This window comes from Fukomys damarensis, unplaced genomic scaffold, assembly GCF_012274545.1.
Source record: "Fukomys damarensis isolate Sample0158 unplaced genomic scaffold, DMR_v1.0_HiC HiC_scaffold_37, whole genome shotgun sequence".
In the NCBI taxonomy this organism is placed as follows: Eukaryota; Metazoa; Chordata; class Mammalia; order Rodentia; family Bathyergidae; genus Fukomys; species Fukomys damarensis.
In genome coordinates, this window is record NW_022900949.1 from 37856643 (window position 1) to 37881502 (window position 24860).

General features: G+C 36.9%; 1 protein-coding gene across 2 annotated transcripts in view; it reads right to left on the reverse strand.

The window, feature by feature from the left end:
• The window catches only part of Klhl8 (kelch like family member 8), a 60551-nt gene that overhangs the window by 16863 nt on the left and 18828 nt on the right, over positions 1–24860 (reverse strand). For both annotated transcript variants that reach the window (XM_033759777.1, XM_019204947.1), the window contains exons 2-4: positions 13798–14150; positions 3365–3913; positions 1912–2098 (exon numbers count right to left, since the gene is read on the reverse strand). In XM_033759777.1, the coding sequence (XP_033615668.1) occupies positions 1912–2098; positions 3365–3913; positions 13798–14010 (949 nt within the window). In that variant the 5' untranslated portion in view covers positions 14011–14150. The remainder of the gene's footprint in view (positions 1–1911; positions 2099–3364; positions 3914–13797; positions 14151–24860) is intronic.

Consider the following 24860-nt stretch of genomic DNA (forward strand, 5'->3'; position numbering starts at 1 on the left):
AAAAAAAAAAAAAAAGCAAAGGTAAAGATAAGGAGGATGTAAATTATGAGAGGAGATAAGGATTTTCCTCCCAAGATATACTGAGTTGACAGCTCCTTCCTAACCTCCCAGCAGGACTTGAAAAAACTTAGAAATGCAGAGTAAAGGGTTTCCTTTCCTTTGTACTTGACTTTCTTTAAACTAGCTAAATGATTAATTTTCTTTAGACCCTAAACCCACAAGCCACCTGTTTAAAACAACTCTGCTTTTGTATACAAGGCCAAAACAAGGAGGACACACTGGCAATTCCATTTCTGGATCCCAACATGGTGGGGATCCAGCAGGAGCTTTGGTCTTATTTCCAATATACACTCTTCTAACTTCCTACTTTTTGTCTGTGATTTTCTTCCTCAATTCAGGGAGACAAAGAGCTCAGGTTTGTACAAAATTAACTGTTTCGAGAGCAATTTAAAGTTACAAGAGATTTTAGAGATTATGTAGTCAAACTGTTTATAAACAGACCATGAGAAATTAAGAAATTTGTCTTGAATTACAGATATTTAAAGGTACTGCTGGAATTATAATCCTAAAATGTAACCTCATTTTCAATTATATTTTAAGTGGAAACTAGCACAGTATTTTAGCCACCAATCTCTTAGAAACATGGCATAAAAGAAAAAAAACAACAACAAAATAAAACAGGAATAAAAATATCAGGATGCAAATCCTTTCCCTGCTATTTCTCTGGGTAGTTTCAGTATTTAAAAATGTTTTTTATGTTTTGGTATCAGGCATAAAACTCAGGACCTTGCACTTGCAAGGCAGGTGGCGCGGCACCACTGAGCTAAGTCCCTGGCCCAGTTTCAGCATTATTTTTAACTTTTCTTAATTCTCAATCTCCTTATCCATAAAATGGATTGATATCATGTATCTCCTTATGAAAGGTGAAAGCTTCTTTAATCTACAATATAAAGTTTTTGTAATCATGTGAGATTATGTATGTATCTAGCATAGTCACACGTTCAATTTAGGTTGCTAAGATGTTGGATTCAAATTTGAATTTCGAAAGTGCTTACCTCACATTTATGAGGCCATAAGCTCAATCCCCAACACTAAAATAAACTGGATTTGAAGAATTTTATCTTCAGCTTTTCCTTATACTACCCAGATAAAATCCCATTTGCCCTTTCATTCTTCCTGTGTTATCACAGATTTCATTATGAAGTAACTCTATGAAGCAGCAGCAAACAAAGGAAGTCTTTACTCCAAGTTCCCTTCATGAACTGCAAGACTTACAACATTTCAGGCTTCAAATATGTTATTTTTATAAATATAAAAATGTAAATAAATATGAACCATTCTCCTGAGAAAGTAGAAAATCTAAAAATTAGCCAAAATGTAAAAACAGTATGGCTCCGTGCCTCCTAAAATATAAGACCTTTAGATTCTAAGAGTCTGATATGGTCTGTTATAGAAATTGTAGGTATGTTTAGCGCCTTTCTTTTGATTTAGTAAAATGCAAAAACAAATATTTAAACATGTAGTATGTGTAAAGCTCCACACTGGCACTAAGGATATGAATCTATGTAAGATACTTAATTACCTGTCTTTGAAGACCTCAAATTCAAACGAAGTGTGCTCTAAAGGAACTATTAAAAGAGTTAATTCTACCTCGAAGACTCAAGAGCTCTAAAGAGGACAGATATCAGTAGGTTCTTTAGACAGGATAGGACTTATCTGTTAAGGCTTTTTTAAAAATTGGTTTATTGGTAAAACTATAGCACATATAGTAAGAACTATGAATATATAAACATTTGCCAATTGTTCTTTAATCAGATACAAATAATCTTACAACCAAGTTTGTACATAAATATACTATCCTGAAATACACCAAAGATTCTTCCAGGAAAACTGATAAAGCTGAGTGATTACCAGCAGTGTGCTTCCTTGGGGTAGTACGGATGGAGTATTCGAAGTCAGGCACGGCTTTGTAACTCAGATGAAGATGGTAATTTCTTGCTTCATCCAACAAATCTCTGCACTTTAGGTTTTGCTTGACAATCTGTTCTTTTGCCACTACACCCATAAGGAAATCAACTGGCAATAATGGCAGACGAACCTAAGATCATGAATAGTAGCAATGTCAAATGTAAATAGTAATGGAATAGTTTGCACTTCATTATTAGAGCAGTATGTTCTTTTATTTATTTATTTAAAATTGTTTTTTTGGTACCAGGGATCGAACTCCGGTCCTTGCACTTGCAAGGCAGGCGCCAGAACCACTGAGCTAAACCCCACCCCCTTATTCTTTTAAAATGTAATCTAGAGTGGCAGTGTAACTCAGTGGTAGAGACAGGGCTAGCATCTGCAGCCCTGGATTCCATGCCCAGCACTCACTGCAAAAACAAAACAAAACTACTACTATATGCACTTTAAAAATATCACTTTGAACAGGGTTACTTCTCTACCTATAAATATCTAAATTCACTAGTAATAAGCAGATTTGTTCTGAATTAAAACATTTTATAATGCTCTGAGAAATTATTAAAATTGGCATAACTATCAAGTTCCAAGTTTTAACAAAAAACATTTTATAATGCTCTGAGAAATTATTAAAATTGGCATAACTATCAAGTTCCAAGTTTTAACAAAAAACATTTTATAATGCTCTGAGAAATTATTAAAATTGGCATAACTATCAAGTTCCAAGTTTTAACAAAGTACTTAATTTTAAAAAATTAAGTAAATAAGAACAATCACCTTTTAAGTAGTATCATTTTCTCAAAATAAGTAAAGTGAGGGAGGGAAAGGAGGGAAGGGATAGGGAGCAGTGAGGGGAAGTAGAAGGAAAGAAAATAAAGGAAGAGACAAGACATAAACCCTAAAGTAACTATCTGTTAGCTCCCTGTCCAAGTAAACCACTAACAATTAAAATAATAATAAATACATTTGAGGCTAAAGCTAAACTGATGAGGGAATGACAGTATCTCAGAAAGTGATGCCTGATGTCTTATGGTTCCTTTCAGAATAAGTCTATATTCACTATAACTATTTTCATAAGCAAGATAATTTATTAAAATTTAGAAATTGCATTATGAAAATTATAAATATTACTTTTGATTAATTTTTATTAGCATAAATATAACATTCAGTACTACAATCTCAAGGGAATATTTTAAATCTTCAGGTTAAAAATCATTCAAATGTGGCAAATCCAGACTATCTTTTAAGAAGAAAACAAGGAAGAGAGTTACAGTCATTTTCATCATCATACACATCAGTGTTTTCTCTCCATCAAATAATGTGCGCTTTCCGAAATAAATTTAACATGCTGAGCTGCTTTCATGTGCTTTCACATCCACACACCCTCTCTCTGCAGCCCTACCTGCGCCAAAGTTTCATCCAGCCACTTGGAATGATGCTGGGGGTTGGCAAGAAGCCACTTGATGGCAGCGCTGTAGACCTGCTTTTCATTCTCAATGTGTAGATCACTGGAGGACAGAAGCTTGTGCAGGTGCTGGGGTGACACACTCACAAAGTCTTCACACTCCACAACCTCGGTGAAGTGTTCGCAAGCGTACTGATCAGCCATGTCCATGAGGTCTATCCGGTTGTGGCTTTCTGCAAAGGCCCTCACTGCTAGGCAGTTGGAAGGATGGAAATGAAGCTTCATGTATTCGCAGCAAGCTCTGGCCACCAGTTCAACCTGAAGAATGCAGGCCGCATACAAGAGAGGTTGGACGTTGTCCACAGTCAATGTTAGCCGTGAAGAGTAGACAAATTTCACCAGATCCTCTATTGCATCGCCATCAAAATCTCTAATCTCAATCACTGTTTGCTTGGCTTCTGCCATTTCAGAGAGAAACATGGCTCTAAAGTAGGGAATAACACAAGCCAATGCCAGCTTATGACAAGAGATGAGCTTTGAACCAACCTGTTCAAAACAACCAAGAACTGTATTTTAATAGAAAATCCGCTTCAGATCAGCACAGAGCTTATATTGCAAAAGGGACAAAATCTCCAGATATTTTAGAGTAATGCTTTAATAATGCAATCCTTTGGTAACTTACTTTCAATCTTAGCCAGTTTCTTTTTCCTTTTTCTTTTTTTTGCCTAGGAAGTTTAGTTTATCCCTCTAAACAATATTTTTCTTTGGAAAACAAGCCCCGTGGAGTTTCTGCCATCAAGTGGTTTCAGTTTAACACACTTACTTCTAGAAACCTGATGCAGAACTGAAACTACAGGGGAAAAGTTTTTAAAAAGCAGATCCTACACAATAAAAACTCAAGCTATTTTAACAAATATTCCTTTAAACACCAAGATATGTCAACACTTCAAAGCCAAAAGATTTGGTCTACTAGAGAATCTGGCTTGATAACTAAATACTTCAGATCTCACAAAGTAAACAGAAAGATGTTTTAGCAGACACTTCTCAACCTGTCAAACCAAGGTGAAAAAGTACTGCTCATCTGCTTTAGTTTGGCCAGTTTCTCAAACTCTGGCAACTTTTATCTTCCAATTGGCCACTTACATATACATATATTGTGAACTATGACTTTTCTATGTTACTTCATTTTTCAGGATCATTCTGTGAATGGAAATAATGGCATAAATCATTTCGCATTTATTATATGCCAGGCATTTTTAAAGTGTCTCTCATATACTCAATTAGCCCAACACCCCTAAAAGCAGATACTACTATTATTCACAATTTACCAATCAGAAAATTGAAACATTGGCCTAGGTTTTAGCTCAGCAGCATAGCACGGGCCTGGCAAGTGTGAGGTCCTGAGCTCGATCCCAGGTACAAAAAAAAAAGAAGAGTGAAACGCAAAGTAAATATCTAGTTGTATTAGGAGCTCAGCTGAGGTTTTTGTTTAAATTATACTGAGATGATATATTTATATAAAAGCAGTAAAAATAAAACACTGAAATCTCACCACCTTAATTGTTCAATCATTAGATTGTGTCCAACTGTGTGCCACTAGTAACACACAGTAGTGAACTTCTGTGTAACTGAATCTTATTCCACATTATTATTTCCCATAGACAAACTCCTATAAATAAAAATATCATCACAAAGGATAGGTCATACGGCCATGTGGTACCAAATTGCCCATTTCTGAGCTACTTTCTGCATTTGTGCCATACTAGGTGTTAACTTAAGAAACAGCTGCCAATTTGATGAATGAAAATATTATCTTTCTTATCTTTTACTAAGATTAAATTACTAATACACTTTAAGCTATTGTATTTCTCCTATGTACTATGGATTATTTCTTAGTTATTTGTATGAATACATACATTTAGTGTATTAGGCATTTGTTATATGTATATTTCAAGCTCATTTTTTAATAATTTGCTTCTAAATATTCTTTCTATAGATTTTTATATAATCAAATCAGTCTTACGTATGATCTCTTCCTTAGGTATCATGTTATTGTATGAAATGGGAATTTTAGTATTACATATTTATTTCATCTATTTCTTCTATTACTTTTATGCCCCCCTCCCCTTCTTCCCGGTGCTGGGGACTGAACCCAAGGTCCTCTGAATGCTGGGCAAGTGGTCCACCAGAGCAACATCCCTAGCCTCTCCCCCCCCCAACTAAATTTATTGATGCATTTAAAGTAAACAATACAGTTACATTTATCATTGGGATCTTGCACCTTTACATGATATATCTAGGTTCTTATTTTGTCCCCATAACCCTGCCCTCCTCCCTCACCCTTCCCTATTTACAAAGACTTTTTTTCAAATTTTTCCCCCTTATTTCCTTTCCTCTCCCCTTCCCACTTCCCCTTTAGTTATTTTCTTCCTATTTCACACTCTCAATTATACCATTTCAACCTTATTTACAATGTTAGTTTTTTACACCAGAGAAATGATTCGGTATTTACTCAAGTGTGCCCTATTTATTTCAATTAAGAGTATAGCCTCAATGTGCATCCACTGAGCTATGTTTTTAGTTTCTCATTCTTTATGTCTGAGTAGTACTCTGTTTTATAGAAAAACCACATCTTCTTTATCCAGCCTCTTTTTAATATAGTTGTTATCCAGTCTTCCTAGCACAGTCATAAATAATCAATTAAGAAGTAATAACGACAGCACTTTTAACAATTTTCCAATTAGTATTTTGATTATAATGTCAAGCTTATGTGTCAGTATTTGACAATTTTAGAATAAGATCTAAAGAGGCTTGAGGAACATTATAATGTAAAAGGATTTTGCTTACAAATGTCTCTCACCCAAGAATAAATATCACTTATTTCAACAAGTATACAATGATTATTCCTTTTCTATTTAATTTTTAAACACAATTCACCAGGCAGGAATTAGATTCTATTGAGACTAAGTTGTAACACAGACTACAACATAAAGCTTGACATGTTTTCAAGTTCACTTCAGCCCCAAAATGAAATCTGAAATTTGATACTAAGCAATTTTAAATCACCTAGAATATTCTTCTGAAAATTATCTGAACATGCCATCAATGGAATTCATTCTCAAGGAAAGTATTAGTAAATCTCTTATGACAAATCTATTCAATTACATAACTTGTCAAAACTCTATTATGGCCGGGCGTGGTGGCGCACGCTTGTAATCCCAGCGCTCAGGAGGCTGAGGCAAAAGGATTGCTGTGAGTTTGAGACCAACCTGGGCTACATAGTGAGTTCCAGTTCAGTCTCAGCTACACAGTGAGACACTGTCTCAAAAAACCAAAACCAACCAACCAACCAAAAAACAAAAACCTATTATTCGATAGTACTATACAGCAGGGCTCTGCAATTTTCAGAGAACCATTATTTTAACAGTGACTTCACAACAAATTATACAAGTTAATGGCCAAAAAGTTATTTTCATGTTGACTTATAGTCTACAACTGATTTCTTGATTCAAATAAGTTGAAATGTGACTATTATTTCTCAGACACACAGAATTCCATGTACCCTTTTAGAATATCCATTTTCAAGAATATCTGAGCCACATATATGAAAAATGAACATCCCAAAACTTGACTTTTTAATGTATGAATTCTTCCTTGATGTTACATAATTTCATTATCTTCTTTAAAATTTTATTTCTACATTTTTCCCTTTGGTATATCAAAAGAATTTTCAATTACCAAGAATATTTAATTGGAAAAGACTTAAAGTCTAAAGATAAAAAATACACAAACATGGTGCTTAAAACTGGATGAAAAATACACAAGCTACAAAATATTACACATTACTGTGTGATTTAAGTCACATATGTGTTCTTGACATGAATGAATTTTCTAATTTACATTTTTCTTCTAAGATCACTGAACACGAGTAAGATACTAAGGGAAAACCATCCCTTAAACTTTAGTAAAGTATGAATATCAACTTTAATAGAATGATTCCACTTTTTTTAAAAAAAGCTCAAAATACAAACTACTAACCAAAACCTTGAGTAATGTTTCATATCTTGGCCACTATAGATCAAAACACAACACTAGGGCCAGGGATTTAGCTCAATGGTTCCGCTGCCTGCCTTGCAAGTGCAAGCACCAGAGTTCGATCCCTGGTACAAAAAAAAAGCCAGACCAAACAAAACACAATACCAAGGCTTTTAGGTCAGTCACGTGCTTCGCTTTCACCAGACGATGCTATAGGGAGGAGAAGGGCATAGGGCAAAGTCCTTCAGTCCAAGTAGAAAAATTACATAACCAACTCAGCGGAGAGCTGTTTAAAAACAGTAAGTGATCTGCTGAATAATAAGGTTTTAAATAAACTAAAAATGACATAAAGAGAATACAAATTAACAAAAATCATTAACATTCATAAACTATATATGATTTACAGAATGAACCTATCTATTCACCAACTGTAAAGGTGACTTCGTTTTCCAAGGGTGATTACTCCTGACTTACACACATGCTCACCATATGTAATCCAGAAAGCACAAGGAAAGCACAAAGGAAAACACACCAATTTTCTGTGTAATTGAGATATTCCTTTTTCTTCTTTTTTGATACAGGGAATTGAATTCAGAGTCTCGAGGTTGCCAGGCAGGCACTGCATCACTGAGCTACATATCCAGCCCCAGATATTCCTTATGTGTGATCTTTTTCAAATTTCTGAAACCTTCTGTGTTCTCCTGCTTATTGATTGTATGTATGCTATTCTCTATAGCATATATGATGTTACCATCCTGATATTAGCCAGTAGATTGTTTTTAATTTTTCCATATTTTAAGTATAAACAGTATCTTAGGAGAGAGTGTTTTTTGGCATTTCAGAATATTTCCCCGAGGTAAAACCTGAAAAGCAAAACTAATGAGCCAAAAAATAAGCTTGTTACAGCTGAACACACATAACACCAGACTGCTGGCTAAAAACACTGAACCAATTTACATGCCTACCAACCATCTTTGGGAATACTCACCATCAAAATTTGAGAAGCAAAAAATACATGTTTTAAATAATTACTATGCTGACAAGTGAACGATTTTAATTTATTTAATTTTATTTCTTAGCTATCTAGTACTTTTCAGAAGTGTGGTCACTCTGAACTATTTTTTTGCACACTGGTTATTTTAACATTAGTTACTTTATTTCTAAGTAATAACTTTATACTCTAACAAAGATTGCTAAAATCATGTATGAAAATAAAACATTTTAAATTAAAGCAAACAAAAACTAAAGTATATCAGGTTGAAATGTCTTATTCTACTTAAAAGCAATTCACTCCAAGAGTTTAAGTACTACAATGAAATAAAAATGCAGAAAAACAGTCTAACAGAAATAAAGACAAAAAACAAACTTCTATCCAAATCTTTCATAAACTTTTGTATATTATATTCCAATGTGCACTTTAATCTTTTATAAATTTGCTCTTTTAACTCAAATAGCCACTTTTAAAAAATAATCCACTAATTTTAATCACTTGGGCCCAAAAAAGTGTGTTTTACTGCTCTAAAACAGAAGGCTTAGACAGATGTACTGTCCCAGACTCAAGATAACATCTTGATTTGTACTGAATTACCACATTAACAACAGAAAGCTGGTGTTCTACAATCTTCATTAACCTTATACTCTATCCATTTAAAATCCTACATAATTAAACAAAACAATTTAGAAAGCATTTGGGTGGTCAAATAAACAAGGATCTAGGAACACACACACACATTTACTACCTTCTAAGCAACATGAAAAAGATCGAAATACTAGCCGAACAGGCAAAAGTAAAGGCGATTATTTAACACAGAATGTCAAAGAATTTTTAACATAGAAATACACGATTACTTCCTCCATACCGTGTTCATTTTGTTAGGTTATACTTATACTAAGGTCTTCACGTCCTTCTGAATTCAAGTTAAAACTTAATCTCATGCTGGTGACAGAAGAGGTGGGGCCACTGGGGAAGTGATGACATGACAGCTCTGGAATGGGCAGTGTCACATCACAGGGCTGGAGGCAACAGATGAGGCCTTTCCATTCGTCTGCCACCTTTAAGGACAGGGTCCTTCCTGCTGGAGGATGTGGCAGCAAGATGCCCACCTCAGAGGCAGAGCACCCTTCACCAGACACCAAATCTGCAGTGCTTTGATCTTGAGCTTCCAGGCTATTCAACCATGAGAAATAAAAGTCTATGGTATTGTGTGACAGCACAAATACAGCAAGACTGCCTCCGTTCCCGCAGGAGTTAACTGTTACAATGGGATAATTTGAGCATTTCTACCTCTTGGGAAGTACACTCCCATAATACAACTCACAGATTGTTTTCCCACAGTCATTCAGAGCATTTATTCTTATCTGACCAGGTGGAAGTTTTGACAGCAAATAATCATGCCATTTAAAATCTTTTAAAAATGTATTAGATCCTACAAATATCTGCTTTTAAAAAATCACAGCAACAAACATTCTCAATAAAAGGAGCTAAACAGTATAAATGAGATATGCTTGGTGGACATGTCAAGAGTTGGCATAGGGGCAGTGCCCCCATTCATTGCACTACTGTCTTCAAGTAAAATTAACCACGATCTTTATAAGGAGAATGACATTTCTTCAAATTACCTAGTGTGTGAGTGAAGTAGCTTTGTGAATGCTTTTTCATTAATCAATAATGTGTAACCTAAACAATGAGTACCATGCAAAACCCTTTCAGGATAAGCCCCCCTATCCTTTCTTCCAAAAAACTGGTGCCTTAAATCTTGCCCTGGGGCTGGGGTACAGTTCAGTAGTAGAGAGTGCGCTTAGCATATATGAGTTCAAGCTCCAGTGTGCAAATAATAAAAAGTTTAAAGCAGAAGCTTTCCATAAATAATTTGAGCAATCACTAGATATATAATTTTAAAATATTTTCATTCTCCAGTAAGACAGCACAACTAGGTAAACCCAGCTACTCAGGAGGCTAAGGCAGGAGAATGACTTTAGCCCAGAACTTAAAGCCAGCCTGGGCAACAAAGTGAGACCCTGACTCAAAAAGAAAAGAAAAAACTTTTTTGACTAATGAGAATAATAATATCTAACAAGTTTTGTCTCTCTCTGTAATGACCTAAAGGTAATATATTATCTCCTACATAGTCTTTCCAATCACTTTTCAGACATAATTAATAGAGCTTTTCCTATGCTTCTGTAAAAATACCACAAAACTGCCACATAACTAAATTGTGTTAATGGGCCTACCTCTGGCTGACCTTCAACTTCCCTCAAGGCATATATGGTATGTGTCGTGAGCCGGCGACGCAGAGCACTGTCCAGCAGTGTCTCAAACCTGAAAGAGCAGCGGGGTGGAGATGGGGCAGAGAGAAAGGAAGGACGCCAAGACAAGAGTCTGATCAAGGCGACGTTTATTGCAGGCAGGCATCAGCCTTTTAAAGGAAAAGACCGAACTATTATGGGCTAGGATTACCATAGTAACCTCAACACCCGCTCCACGGGAACGAGGGTTCACACGGGAAAGAGAAAGCAGGCTCAAGAAAAACAAATTAACAACACTTGCAACTAATAATCATGATTCCCAAATAGGTGGAGGTACTTAACAAAATGGAGTTACAACACCTGACTCCTACAGATAACGTCAGATCTTTAACAGTAAGCACCTGACTCCTACAGATCTTTGGCTGTCCGAGTTTCTCCCGTGCAGGGTCAAAAACAAGTTTAACACGTGCAGTCCTTAAAAAGGAACAAATGTTATCTTTCAAAAAGCCAGTGGGCCATGGCTGGCTTCCCACAGGTATGCACATTGACCCATGCTCTCCACTTCCCAGGTAAGACCTTACTAAATCTTTTCTAAGCGGGCTTTTTATTTCTAAAATAGGTGTTAACTTCAGAATTTTTAAATGGGCTAATGGCCTTATATGTGAAAAATACAGCACATTTTATGATAACTGTGTCTCTAAAATATCTGCCCTAAAAGCAATAATAATAAAAGGAAATATACTAGTAAAAGGAGATGAGTTTACATTAAGAAATAATTTTCAAGGTAATATGAATCTAAAAAAGTACTGAACAGAGAGGATTACAAATTATTTACAATATTTGGTTTAATTCTTCTGTAATAGTTAAATTCTGAAAGTGGAAGAAATGTTCACTTAGAATTAAGAAACAGGGCCAGGGATTTAGCTCAGCGGTTCGGTGGCCTGCCTTGCAAGCGCAAAGACCCGAGTTCAATCTCTGGTACCAAAAAAAAATTTTTTTTTAAATGTATAAATATATATATATATAAAATTAAGAAACAAAGCCAAACAAAGCCAATAACAGACCTGCTAAAGGACTGAATTGCAATTTCTTCTTATTAAACAGGAACAGAATGCAGCACAGCAGAATTATCTGATACTCTTGGAGTAATTACAAGTATATATATAACAATCATAATAGGTGATATTATGTAATATATACCAATCAGTTCTAAGGGGATTATGTATGAAAATTCTCTTATACCTCACAAAAAATTACACATCATCCTAATTTTATAGTTCAGGAAATAAAAAAAACAGTCAAATCCTTAGTGGAGTGTTTCTTGTTCCCAAATGACTTCTGCTACTGCTTCAAATATATTATAGTTAGTCTCCACCTCAGATACTCCTCAGGTTTTTCATTTCAACCTACTGCTGACATTATCCAACTTCCCCTAAAATAGCTACACCTATATCTTTCATTTGAGAAAGTTTATATATTTTTAAGAGTGTTCTGAAATCCAATTTAAAAATCTGTAAAAATAGCAATATTCTATCTAAATGTTTTCCAAAGAATCACTGGTATGCTGAACTAACAATAATTTAAATTCAAGTAACCTATTTTATATTTCTTTTGCTTTTGCCAAAGACGGTATGGGTCAGTGAACTTCATACTAAGATTGAAAAGTAGAACAATGGCATTAGATTAAACATAGAGCTTAAATGTTCACCAATATATATATATATATAAATATATATATATAAACCAGGATAAATTTCACATGGGCCTAGAAGAATTACATAATGGTCTTCTTCTCAATACTCTGGGGCCTAGAAATACTTAGGAACACCATAAATTTCAGGAAGGAGAATACATCAGTTGTCCACAACAGAACACTACATTGCTGGACATTCTAGGCCTGAAACTCAAGCCCTGTGTCTTCAGTTTACTGATATTCATTGAAAGTCCTCCGATCTGGTTCTCCATTTATACCCTCAATTCATCACTAAGACACTGTGAGCTCTAAGAACTTGTGTCATCAGAAGCAGACCACAAAGTCGAAAAGATCTCCAAAAGTGGCAAATCACATGTGGAGAATGATGCATGGATGTACATGAAATCACCAAACAAAAACAAGTACCGTATAGTGATGAGACTAAGAAAACACTTTAATGTATGGGAAATCCTTAGAACATAGGCTGTCCACACTGCTCTATCCTCTTTAAGACTGTTTAGCAAGGCAACATCATCCTGGAGACCAAGGATAAAGCTCACTGAAGACTTTTCATTCAAGTCTCAACAGTCTACAGATATTCTTCAGGACAGCTCACATGTTTAACAGCTGTTTGGACTAACGAACCAGGTGCACTGTTCAGACTTAGAACCCATTTTTTGTTTTTGGTTCAGGTCTATAAATCTTGTTAATAGACCCTCAATGTCTTCTTTTGAACAGTATACCTTGATTATACAGTACTGTAATTTTTGCTAATTGTATTGGATAGTACTGTAGTTTTGTTGTTATATATTGTAGCACTAAATGTAAGAGTTATGCAGTAAAAGCAAAATCAAACTGGAATATCCTTTGGCCATTTCTTTGTTCTGAATACTGTAGTACACATGCTATATACAATTCCTCATTTAAGGACCAATTGATTTATCGACCTAGTAGTCACAGGAACAAAGCATAAATGAGGAATATCTGTATTTCATTATCAGACAAAGAATTTAAAAATCTCACTTAACAGATGATAACAATGAAGTGGAGGTTAAACTACCAGAATAGTGATGTTCAGTAAAACAGTAGTATAGCTGTAACCAAAAATTCTTGACTTTTACTCAAGTAAAAATCAAGATTTTTTAATCCACAAGTTGAAAGATTGCATAGTAAACATTAACTTATTAATAGTTTGTTGTTCTAGGGTTCCAGAACTCTCAGAAACTAAATGAACTAAGAGTTAATCAATAGCAACATCAAACTAGCAATTATTTTATGTTAATCATTCTTCATTTACCCTACCTTTCATTCCTTCCCTTTCAATGAGACAGATTAAAATCATTCTAACCCTAAAGCATAAGTATAGCACCAAAATATTGACATGTGTGATTACAGAAAATGTCATTGTTTCACAATCCACTGAGGGGGCTCAGGAAAGTAAGAAAGGAGGTCTCACCTTTAGTGTGACATCACAGAGTTCTCCATTTTCATAAAATCGAAGAAGAGAGCTGTGGAAATCTTTCCAGGCTTCATTTGCTTCAAAGATAAAGGAGTCTTCTCTGTCACAGTCACTCACTGAAGATCTGTTCTTTATTGGCTGGTGCTGCTGCCTTTTCCCCTTTGGGAAGTGATTCCGAGCTGGTTTCCCAGTCACTGATTCTGAAGCCATTTGTAAAACTCTTCTTTTAATTTAGCTCTCTTCTCAAACACCCCATTTATTCTTTGTTAAAGTTGGGAAGACAGAAGGCAGAAGCCACTAATCTTCAGTTTTCAAAATACACTCAACCGCCACTGTCCAATTTGCTGAGACTGAAAAACACAAAGCACACATAAAGACAAAGCAAAAGAAAAAAATATCATTAATAACTATACTTCAACAATGCTATTTATGTAAAATAACCATATCAAGCATTATTGGAAAAATAACTCAACTTTAAGCTCAACATCACATAATTCAGTTCATCTAACTACTTCGTATCAGCAAAAAGAATTTGTTTAAAGTTCAATCTGAGAACAATTCAAAAGCATGTGGCCCAGCCAGTGTGGCGGCTCGTACATGCCTGTAATTCCTGCACTCCAGAGACTGAGCTACAAGATTAAATTTGAGGCCAGCCTGGGAAACTTAGAGTCACCTGCTCAAAAAGCACATGATTTTGAAAAATGGGATGCACTATCTTCAGAAAGAGAGGCTATGGACTACTAATTTTAAGTTTACAAACTTTATTCAGTGATGCAAAGAAAAAACTTAAAGGTTATTATGATGGAATTAGGTTTGTACAAGATTCTAAGATCAGAGCATGGTTCCATCATTTACCAGCCATGTGACCCTGGGCAAATGATAACCTCCTAAACCTCAGGCATCTCTGCTGTGAGATGGAGATACCACTTATAGGGGTATTCTAAGAATCAGTGATACTGTACAACCAGGTATAGGACTATGGCACTGCAATATGAAGACCTCATTTTATTTGCATGTTTACATAAAATTTACTAGTATTTACATATAAAATGAAACATCATTATCAAAGTATATTTGATAAATATCCACACCATCAGAAATTCTATGCTATAATTCTACTTTGGTAATATAAACAGGAGATTTAAGGTAAAACATTTATTCCACCAGTTTGGCTGTTTGACCTATTTAGAAGGCTTTACTAGCTCTCACTTTGCTCATCTCTAAAAAAGGATACCTATCCATCTACAGGACTACCCTGAGAATTATATGAAATACAGTAGTATTTATTTATTCCTAAGCATTCTTAAAGGAATTTCATATTTTTATTTATTTATATATTTGGTACTGGTGATTGAACTCAGAACCATGTGCTTCTGAGGCAGGCAGCGGAACCACTGCGCTAAATCCCCAGCCCCTTCCTAAGCTTTTTTTTTGTTTGTTTGTTTTTTGTTTTTTGTTTTTTGTTTTTTGAGACAGGGTCTACTATGTAGTTGAGACTCACCTGAAACTCACTATGCAGCCCAGGCTGGTCTTGAACTCACAGCGATCCTCCTGCCTCATCCTCCTGAGTGCTGGGATTGCAGGAGTCTACCACCATGCCTGGCTTCCTAAGCACTTTTAAGTGTTTTGGAAACTGTGAACCATGTTATAGTTACTAGTGCTTCTGAAGTAGGACATTATGCACATTATGCAGTTTAGAAATTAAAACTTTAGTCCCTTTACTTTTATTTTTAATCTCAAATTTTTCAGCTTTCAACAGGAGCCAAAAAAGTCACTATTAAGATAATAGCATGTAGTCATTAATAGCTCCTAAGGTTCTGTGGCAGACACATGGGAAGGAGAACTGAGCCACCATGTAAGAACACAGTCAACTAACCCTTCACTGCAGCTTGTGAGGGCCCAAGCATGGTGCCCAAATAAGATGTGCCCAGGCTTTCGATTCAGGAACGGTGAGGTGATAAATGTGTTACTGGAAGTCATTGAGTGTCATGTACTGGTGCATGACATAATGGAAACAGATTGCAGATACTGCTACAGCTTGGTCCCCACGCTGCCCCAAGGCCCACGTATAAAAGCTGGGTGGCCAGCCCGCCACACTACGGGGGGTGTGCAGAAACCCTTCAGAGGGAATCACTAGGAGGCTATAGATCAGAAGGAGAGGATCCTTGGAGGGGCAGTGGGACCCTCTCTTCTGCAGGCCCAGAGGCACCAGGGTCAAGCCATTCTGGGCTAAAAACTCTGAACCACAAGCCAAAGTAATCCTTTACCCTCATTAGCTGATCATCTGGAATATGCTGTTGGAGTGACAAAAGGTTGATGAACACACATCTGTCAGGTCTAACCTTTTAACTGAAGGAAGTATTTACAGATAGTCTAGGCATCAGCCACTGTAACAATACCTTTAAGTTCATATTTCTGCTTCAACATCAACAAAGAATAAACAAGTAAAACAAATACGAAAAAAAAAAAAACAGCCAGGATCAAAATCTTTTTCCTATAAAGGATCAAAAAGTAAACTTTCTTAGCTTTGAGGTTGATACAGTCTCCACTGCAGCTATTCAGCATTGCCAATGTAGCATAAAAGCAGCCATAAAGAAGAATAAATGAAATGAGCACAGCTATGTTCCAATAAAATTGTATTTTTAAGAATAAAATATTTGGTGGGTAAAGTTAGTCACTGAGTCACAGTGTGCTGACTCCTGAGTAAGACTGTTGATTTAAACTCAACTCTATCAATAATCATGGGGGCCAGAGATTTTGCTCAGTGGAACTGCTCCTGCCTTGCAAGCACAAAGTCCTGAGTTTGATCCTGATACAAATAATAACAACAACAACAACTATAAATGGACCAAACACCCTCAATTAAAGGCAGAGACTCGGACTACTACTCAGCAATAAAAAGGAACAAGTTACTAAAACATGTAACAACCTGCAGGGAAGTAAAAAGGACAGATAGGGCTACCCCAAACTGTAAAACTTCACAGCAAAGGAAAAAAACAGAGTGAAAAGGCAAATGAGAGAATGGGAGAAAATAATATTTGCAAATCATATATCTGATAAAGGACTGATATCCAGGAATATGAAGAATTCCTACAACTTGGGGCTGGAGTGTGGCTCAGTAGCAGAGTACTTGTCTAGCATGTCCAAGAGCCTTGGGTTTGATCCCCAACACAGCAAAAAGTCTTATACATCAATAATAAAAAGCAACCTGAGCAGCCGGGCATGGTGGCGCACGCCTATACTCCCAGCACTCGGGAGGCTGAGGCAGGAGGATTGCTGTGAGTTTGAAACCAGCCTGGGCTACACAGTGAGTTCCAGGTCAGTCTCAACTATATAGTGAGACCCTGTTTCAGAAAACCAAAAAACCAACAACAAAAAAAAAGCAATCTGAGGGGGCTGGGGATTTAGCTCAGTGGTTCTGCTGCCTACCTCATAAATGGAAGGCAACCTGACTAAAATTCGGGCAGAGAATGTGAACAGACATTTCTCTAAAGACAATATATGAATGGCTAACAAGTATATGGAATCATGGTCAACTTCACTAATCATGAGGGAGATGCAGCTCAAAACCGTGAGATATCCTACCTATGGAAAAGAAAGAAGAAAGGGGGAGGGAGGGAGGGGAGAGAGAAAAGGTGAGAGTACAATTGAGTGTGCACACACAAGGATAAGAATACTTGGAATTCCTTCATGTTGTCAATGAGATGGTAAAACAGCGTAGCTACAATGGAAACTGTATGAATATTCCTCAAAATTTAGAAAGAGTTACAGTAAGATTCAGAAATCCAGAATGTCCAGAAGAATTAACAACAGAACCTCAAAGATACACTACTTGCATACCCACATCCAACACATTATTCCCAACACACAAGAGGTGGAAGCAGCATAAATGTCCACTGACGATGAGCAAAGACAATGTGGTTTATATATAATGGAATATTATTCATCCCTCAAAAAAGAAAGTCCTGTCATGCTATAGCACGAATAAACCCTGAGGACAATATACAAAGTGAAACAAGCCAGACACTAAGAGACAAAGACTGTGTCCATCCACTTACTGAGTGGATTCCACTTACTGAGCCACTAAAATACTCAAAACTCAGAAAGTAACTTGATGGTTGTCAAGGGCGGGTGATGTGGAAAGGAAGAGTTGTTCAAAGGGTTCAGAGTTTCAATGTGCAAAACAGAAAAGCTCCAGAGAGTTGCAATGTGCACACAGTTACCGTGTAATGGACACCTGAAAATGGTTAAGATGTAGATGCACGTGTACTTGGTAGAGCACAGACTTAGCATGCACACGCCCAGGGTTTCATCCTCAACACCCTCCAAAAAAGTTACAGGGTCAAAATTTCTGTGTTTCTTACCACATACACACACACAAAAGTCAGACAGGACTGGGAATACAGCTCAGTGATGGAGCAAGTGTCTTGCATTTCTGAGGCCCAGGGTTTGATCATCAGAACCTCAAAGAAACAAAACAAAACAAAAAACTAAAGATACCGCATAAAACAAAAGGGTTAATTTATCAAAAAGATGTAATTTTACACACCAATGTACATGACATCAGAGGTGCAAAAGACACAACATAAAATATGACAAAGCTAAAAGAAAAAACAAACCATTCCACAATTACAATTAAGAGATGTCAACATTCCTTTTTGGTTATAAAAATAGTTGACAGAGAATCAGCAATGATATAACAGAATAGAACATGATTAAGTAGGGACATTTACAGAACACTTCCTGCCCAGCAACAGCAGAATACCCATTCTTTTCTAGTGCACATAGCACAGAGCAGATAAACCACATCTAAGTCAATAAACAATGCTTCACAAATTAGACGACATTAACAATGCAAAGCCTGGTCTCTAACCAAAAAGGAATTAAACCAGAAGTAATAAAAGATAACAACATAGGAGAATGTGCCTATAGCCCTGAAAAAACAAGCAGGACCTGTCAATTATAAAATCCGAGGACAGCACCAAATAATTCTGGGGACCACATATGTAGAACTTCTCAAAGCATCCCATGAGATGTGGACTACAAATAAGGACACAGATGCCAGGAGGAGCCCCCTATTGTGACTCTTCACAGTAGCCTACACTGTGTATCATAGACACACGGTGTACTTTTTTTTTTTTTGGTCCTTTTCTCTCTTGTTTGGCCCAAGTTTACTCTGCAGAGTCAGTTTTTCTCTCAACCCTTCACCCCTCACTTTTCAAATAAACTTTTGGCACTGTTTTTGGCCTGTTTCATCCAATTCTTTGTTCAAGGCAAGAAGAACCTGGAATAAGTTTAACTGGCAAGCCATTTCTAAAGGAGCTACTCAACAACACTAGCAGTCAGTGGCAACCTATGGCAATAATGCAGCAGAGGCATGTTTGTATCACTGAAACCTCTAAAATGTTCACTATCACCACTAGCTATTCAGGAGACTGAGGTGAGAAGATGTGAGTTAAGGGTCAGCCTGGGCAATGTGGTAAGACCCTGTTGAAAAACAAAACAAAACAAAGCTACTAATGCATGGAAATCAAATACACTTTAAAATAAACCATGGAGCAGAGAGATAATCCAATAAGAAATTAGAAAATGTGGGTGTGTGGGGGAGTGCTGGTGATCAAACCTAGAGCCTCAAGTATGCTAGGCAAGCCATTATCACTGAGTAGACCCCAGACCAGAAAACATTCAAAGTGAACCAAAGGAAAACAAAATATGTCTAAATTTATGGGATACAGCTGAAGTTGTGCTTTAGGGGAAAATCAGAAAAGTAAATGCAAAGAAAAAAGTCTAAAGTCAATCACCCAGGCTTTTAAGAAACAAGGGCTAAAAGTGAAATACACCCAAAGGAAGCATAAGGAGATAAAGCGCACAAACCAGTCAGATTAAAAATAGAGGATGGGGAGGGGAGGAGGGGGTGAAGGGAGGGCAGAGGTAAGGGAAAAAAAATGAGAATCAAGACTTGCCATGTAAAGGTACATGATCCCAACAATGAATGTAACTGTACTGTATCCCTAAAATGTACCAATAAACTCAATAAAATTTAAAAAAAATAATAAAAAATAAAAAAAAGATTCAGCTATCCAGGAAAAAAAAAAAAAAAGAAAAATAGAGGACTTCCAGGAAGATAGTGGAGTGATAATCAACAGAGAAAGAGCCTCTCTGAGATTTGGGGTCCTGACACTGGAATATAGTGGCTTAATGTGAAGGACAAGGGAAATGGGTCCCCAGACTCAGGAAGGACCTGAGGTGAGAACTGAAGCCCAGGGGGAGAGTAGAGACAAAAAAATGAAGAGGAGGGAGGTAGCAAACAGCACTCTCTCCCAGAGCCGGGACACTAAGTGAGGGAACAGTGGGCTGAACCTACAGACACACAGTGACTATTGGCAACCCCAAGGCCTCCACTCAGAAATGCACCAGTGGAACGAAGCAGTGGATGCCCCAGACTGCAGTGGCTGGTGAGTTATTCAGGTTCAGATCTCACCCAGGAGAGGGCCACTGGCTGCTAGCCATCTTGAGGAGGGCCCCATGGAGGCTGGAACTCAGAACAGCTACAAGCTACCCCATTTAGTGGCTCCCAGTGCCTCAGTGTTGGTGCTGAGTTCAAGTCAGAAGGATGTCAGTGGGCAGAGTTCAAGCTGGCAGGAGGCACAAAGATTGCTGTAGGGTCAAGGAATCTGATTCGAGTCTCATAGCCAGAAACCAACCATATTAGGAAAACAGAGTGGGCTCAAATAAACAACCTAATGCTGAATTTTAAGCTTCTAGAAAAAGAAGAGCAAGTCAAGCCCAAAGGCATATGAGGGAGGAAATTATAAAAATTACAGCAGAAATTAATGCAATGGAGACTAACAAAATACAAAGAATTAATGAATTGAAGAATTGGTTCTTTGAAAGATTAAATAAAATTGAGAAGCCCTTAGCCAATCTTATCAAAATATGGAAAGAAATGACTCAAATCCATGCAATTAGGAATGAAAAGTGAAATCACAACAGATCCTGAAGAAATCCAGAAGATTATCAATACCTACTTCAAGAACCTGTATTCTAATAACATAGAAATAGAGAAGAAGGGCCAGAAGATTTAACTCAGTGGTTCTGCTTCCTGCAAGTGGAAGGACCCAAGTTCGATCCCCGCTACCAAAAAAGAAAAAGAAAATACAGAAGAAATGGACAGAGTCCTAGATACATATGAATTACCAAAACTGAATCAAGAAGATATAAAAATTCTAAATAAACCAATATCAGGTAATGAAATTAAATATGTAATTAAAAACCTAACAACCCCTTTCACAATAGCATTCAAAAGAGCATACCAACAAAGAAAACCCAGGCCCAGATGGATTCACTACTGAATTCTACAAGAAATTTAGAGATGCATAATGCTGCTACTTCTTTAAACTTTGTAATGAAATTGAAAGGGAAGTAATACTCCTGGAAGCAAGCATTACCCGGATTTCAAAACCAGAGAAGGATCCAACCAAAAAAGAGAATTAAAGGCCAATCTCCCTAGTAAACAAAGATGCAAAAATTCTCAATAAGAGGATTCTCAAACAGAATGCAGCAAATCACTGAGAAGATTATACATCATGACCAAGTTGGATTCATCCTAGGGATTCAGGGATGGTTCAACATATGCACATCAATAAACGTAATACACTATATCAAAAGAGCCAAGGACAAAAACCACATGATCCTCTCAGTAGATGCAGAAAAAGCATTTGACAAGGTCCAATACCCATATGATAAAAAAAAAACCCAAAACTCTACAGAAAAATAGTATAGTTTTTATCTCAATCTGATAAAAGCCATCTATGACAAACCAACAGCAAATATCACACTAAATGGACAAAAACTGAAAGCTTTCATTCTAAAGGAATAAGACAAAGATGTTCACTGTCATCACTTTTGTTCAACATAGTTCTGGAAACACTAGCCAGAGCAATTAGAAAAGAGAAATAAATAAATGGAATAATGAGAGAAAAGAAAGAAGTTAAATTATCATTATTCTGGGGGTTTTTTTGTGGGGGGTACTGGGAATCGAACACAGGTCCTTGCGCTTGTGAGGCAGGTGAACTAAACCCCTGGCCCAAATTATCATTATTTGTGGATGACATGATACTCTACATGGAAACCTGCAAAAACCCCACCAAAAGACTTCTAGATTGATAACCAAATTCAGTAGTGCAGCTAGATATAAAGTCAACACTCAAAATTCAATAGCCTTCAAGGCCAGGGATTTAGCTCAGTGGTTCCACTGCCTGCCTCATAAGCACAAGGTCCTGAATTCTATCCCCCCCCAATTCAATAGCCTTCCTGTACACAAATAACAAACTCACTGACAAATTAGAGAAACAACCCCTTTCACAATAGCATAAAAAAAAAAAAAAAAAAGAAGAGGAGGAGGAGGAAATACCTTGGAATCAATCTAACAAAGGAAGTAAAAGACCTCTACATTGAAAACTACAGTACTGTGAAAAAGATCAAAGAGGATATCAGAAAATGGAAAGATATCCCTTGCTGTTGGATAGGAAGAACAAATATAATGAAAATGGCCATACTTCCAAAATTGTCATACAGATGTAATGCAATCCTGATAAAAATTCCAACATTATATCTCACAGAATTAGAAAAAACAATCCTAAAATTCATTTGGAACCAGAAGAGTCATAGAATAATAGCAAAGGCAATTCTGGGCAACCAAGGCAAAGCAGGGTATCACAATTCCTAACCTGAGATTATACTACAAAGCCACTGTGATAAAACAGCATGGTACTTGCAAAAGAACAGACCTGAGAATCAACAGAACAGACTAGAAGATGCAGAAACAACTCCAGAAATTCTCAGCCACCTTACTTGACAAAACAGCCAAGGCTTAAGGAAAGGTAGCCTCTTTAATAAATGGTGCTGGGAAAACTGGCCTTCCACATGCCAAAGATTGAAACCATATCTATCACCGTGCACTGAACTAAAACAGAAATAGATCTAAATATCTGTTGTTTGTTTTTTGGTACTGGGGAAATAATAAAGATGAGACTTAGTATCGTTTAAATGTCTATATAACCAAAAGTGACCTACAGATTCAGTGCAATCACCACCAAAATTCTAATAATCTTCTTCACAACTAGAAACAAAAATCCTAAAATTCATGAAGAAACTGAAAAAACCCCAAACAGACAAAGAAATCCTAAGCAAAAAGAGCAAGGCTGAAGGGCTAACAATACCCAATTACAAGTTATACTATGGAGCCACAGTAAGAAAAAATAGCATGGTACTTGCAAAACACCTCTTCCACTCACAGACACACACCAATGGAATAGAACAGAGGACACAGAAACAAACCCATGCAAGTATAATCTTCTCATTATTGATAAAGGATCCAAAAACATACTTCAGAAAAGATGACCTCTTTAACAAATGGTGGTGGGAACACTGGATACCTATATGTAGAACATTGAAACTAGACCTCCTACCTCACACCCTATTTAAAAAATCAATTCAAAAATCAAAGACATAGATATAAGATCTGAAACTTTGAAACCACTAGAAGAAAACACAAGGGAAACACTCAAAGCCATACCCACAGGCAGATTTCCTGAACAGAACTTCAATAGCACAAAAAAATCATAGCAAACATCAACAAATGGGAGCACATCAAATTCAAAAGTCTTTGTACAGCAGGGGAAACAGTAATAGAAAAAACAGGCTACAAAATGGGAGAAAAGCTTTGCCAGGTACTCTTTCACTACAGGATTTATATCTAGAATATAGGGAAAAAAAACTTTAAAAATTTAACACCAATCAATTTAGCTCAATCAATAAATGGACTAACAAAGTGAACAAATACTTCTCAAAAGCACAAATGACCAATAAGTATAAGGAAAAACATTCAACATCTTTAGCTGTTTGGGAAATGCAAGTCAAAACTACATTAAAATTCCAAACTACCCCAGTCAGAATGGCTATCATCAAGCCTACCAGAAGGAGGTAAATAAATGCTAGCAAGGGTGCTAGGAAAAAGAAATTCTTCCACATTGCCAGTGGGAATATCAATTAGTACAGGTACTACTGAAATCAGTATGCAGGCTCCCAAAAAAGAAAAAATAGAGGCCTGCTCCCGACCCAGCCGCCATCGCTCAAGGGCCAGGAAGGTAGCCGCGCAGGTACCCCTGAACCCCCATAAGTCCACCCCCCCCACGCACTCTCGGTCCTCCTGACTGTGCCAGTCTTTGGACCCACTCTGCAGAGGCAGAGGTGGTGATCAAGGGTATTTTTCTGCATTCCCAACCTTGAACATCGTTAAAGAAAGGGCGTGGGAAACCTGTAATAGAACGTTGTGGAGTTCAACCATTCAGAAGGTTGGGGAACTCAATCTGGGCATTGCAGCAGCCCGAGGTCAGTCAGTGTCAGGGGGTTCAGCCATCAGCTAACTGAGATCAGGGGTCTTGCATCCTCACTCTGTCTCAGCCATTAAATGGTAAATACACTATATTGAAATTTTGTTCACTGCAGACATGTTCTGGACTGCTTCTTGATTCCAATTTAATTCAAATGATTTAAGGGTGATAGACTAGTGACTACCACAGGTGGTCAGTGTCCAAGTTGTGCTTGATCTTAATGTGTTGCTGATTGTATCAGTTGGGGTAAAGCATTGCCCTTGATTTGATGAGCTGTTTTCTCTGATGTTATGAAGATGAGAATGTCTGTGGGTCATTAGAGACACAGAAGCTAGGGCACAACTATATCAGGGAGATTTGGGTGATAACCCAGAGATTAAACCAAGGACAGTCTGACAACAAAAATTAAAATGAGAAAACACTTAAGCAAGACACAAGGACAGACTTCCAGTTCACCAATGGCAAACAGTAGGGCAAATGAGGATGAAAAGGCCGATAGTGAACCACCAGGACACTCTGAACTCAAAGCACAGGAAGTAACAAAACAGATCAATCAGGCTCTAGAAAAATTCAAATCAGAAATAATTTCCCAGATAACCATAGAGATAGTGAGCAAAATGGAAGTCGTGATTCGAGACTCTAGAGCAGAAACTGACAAAAAAATAG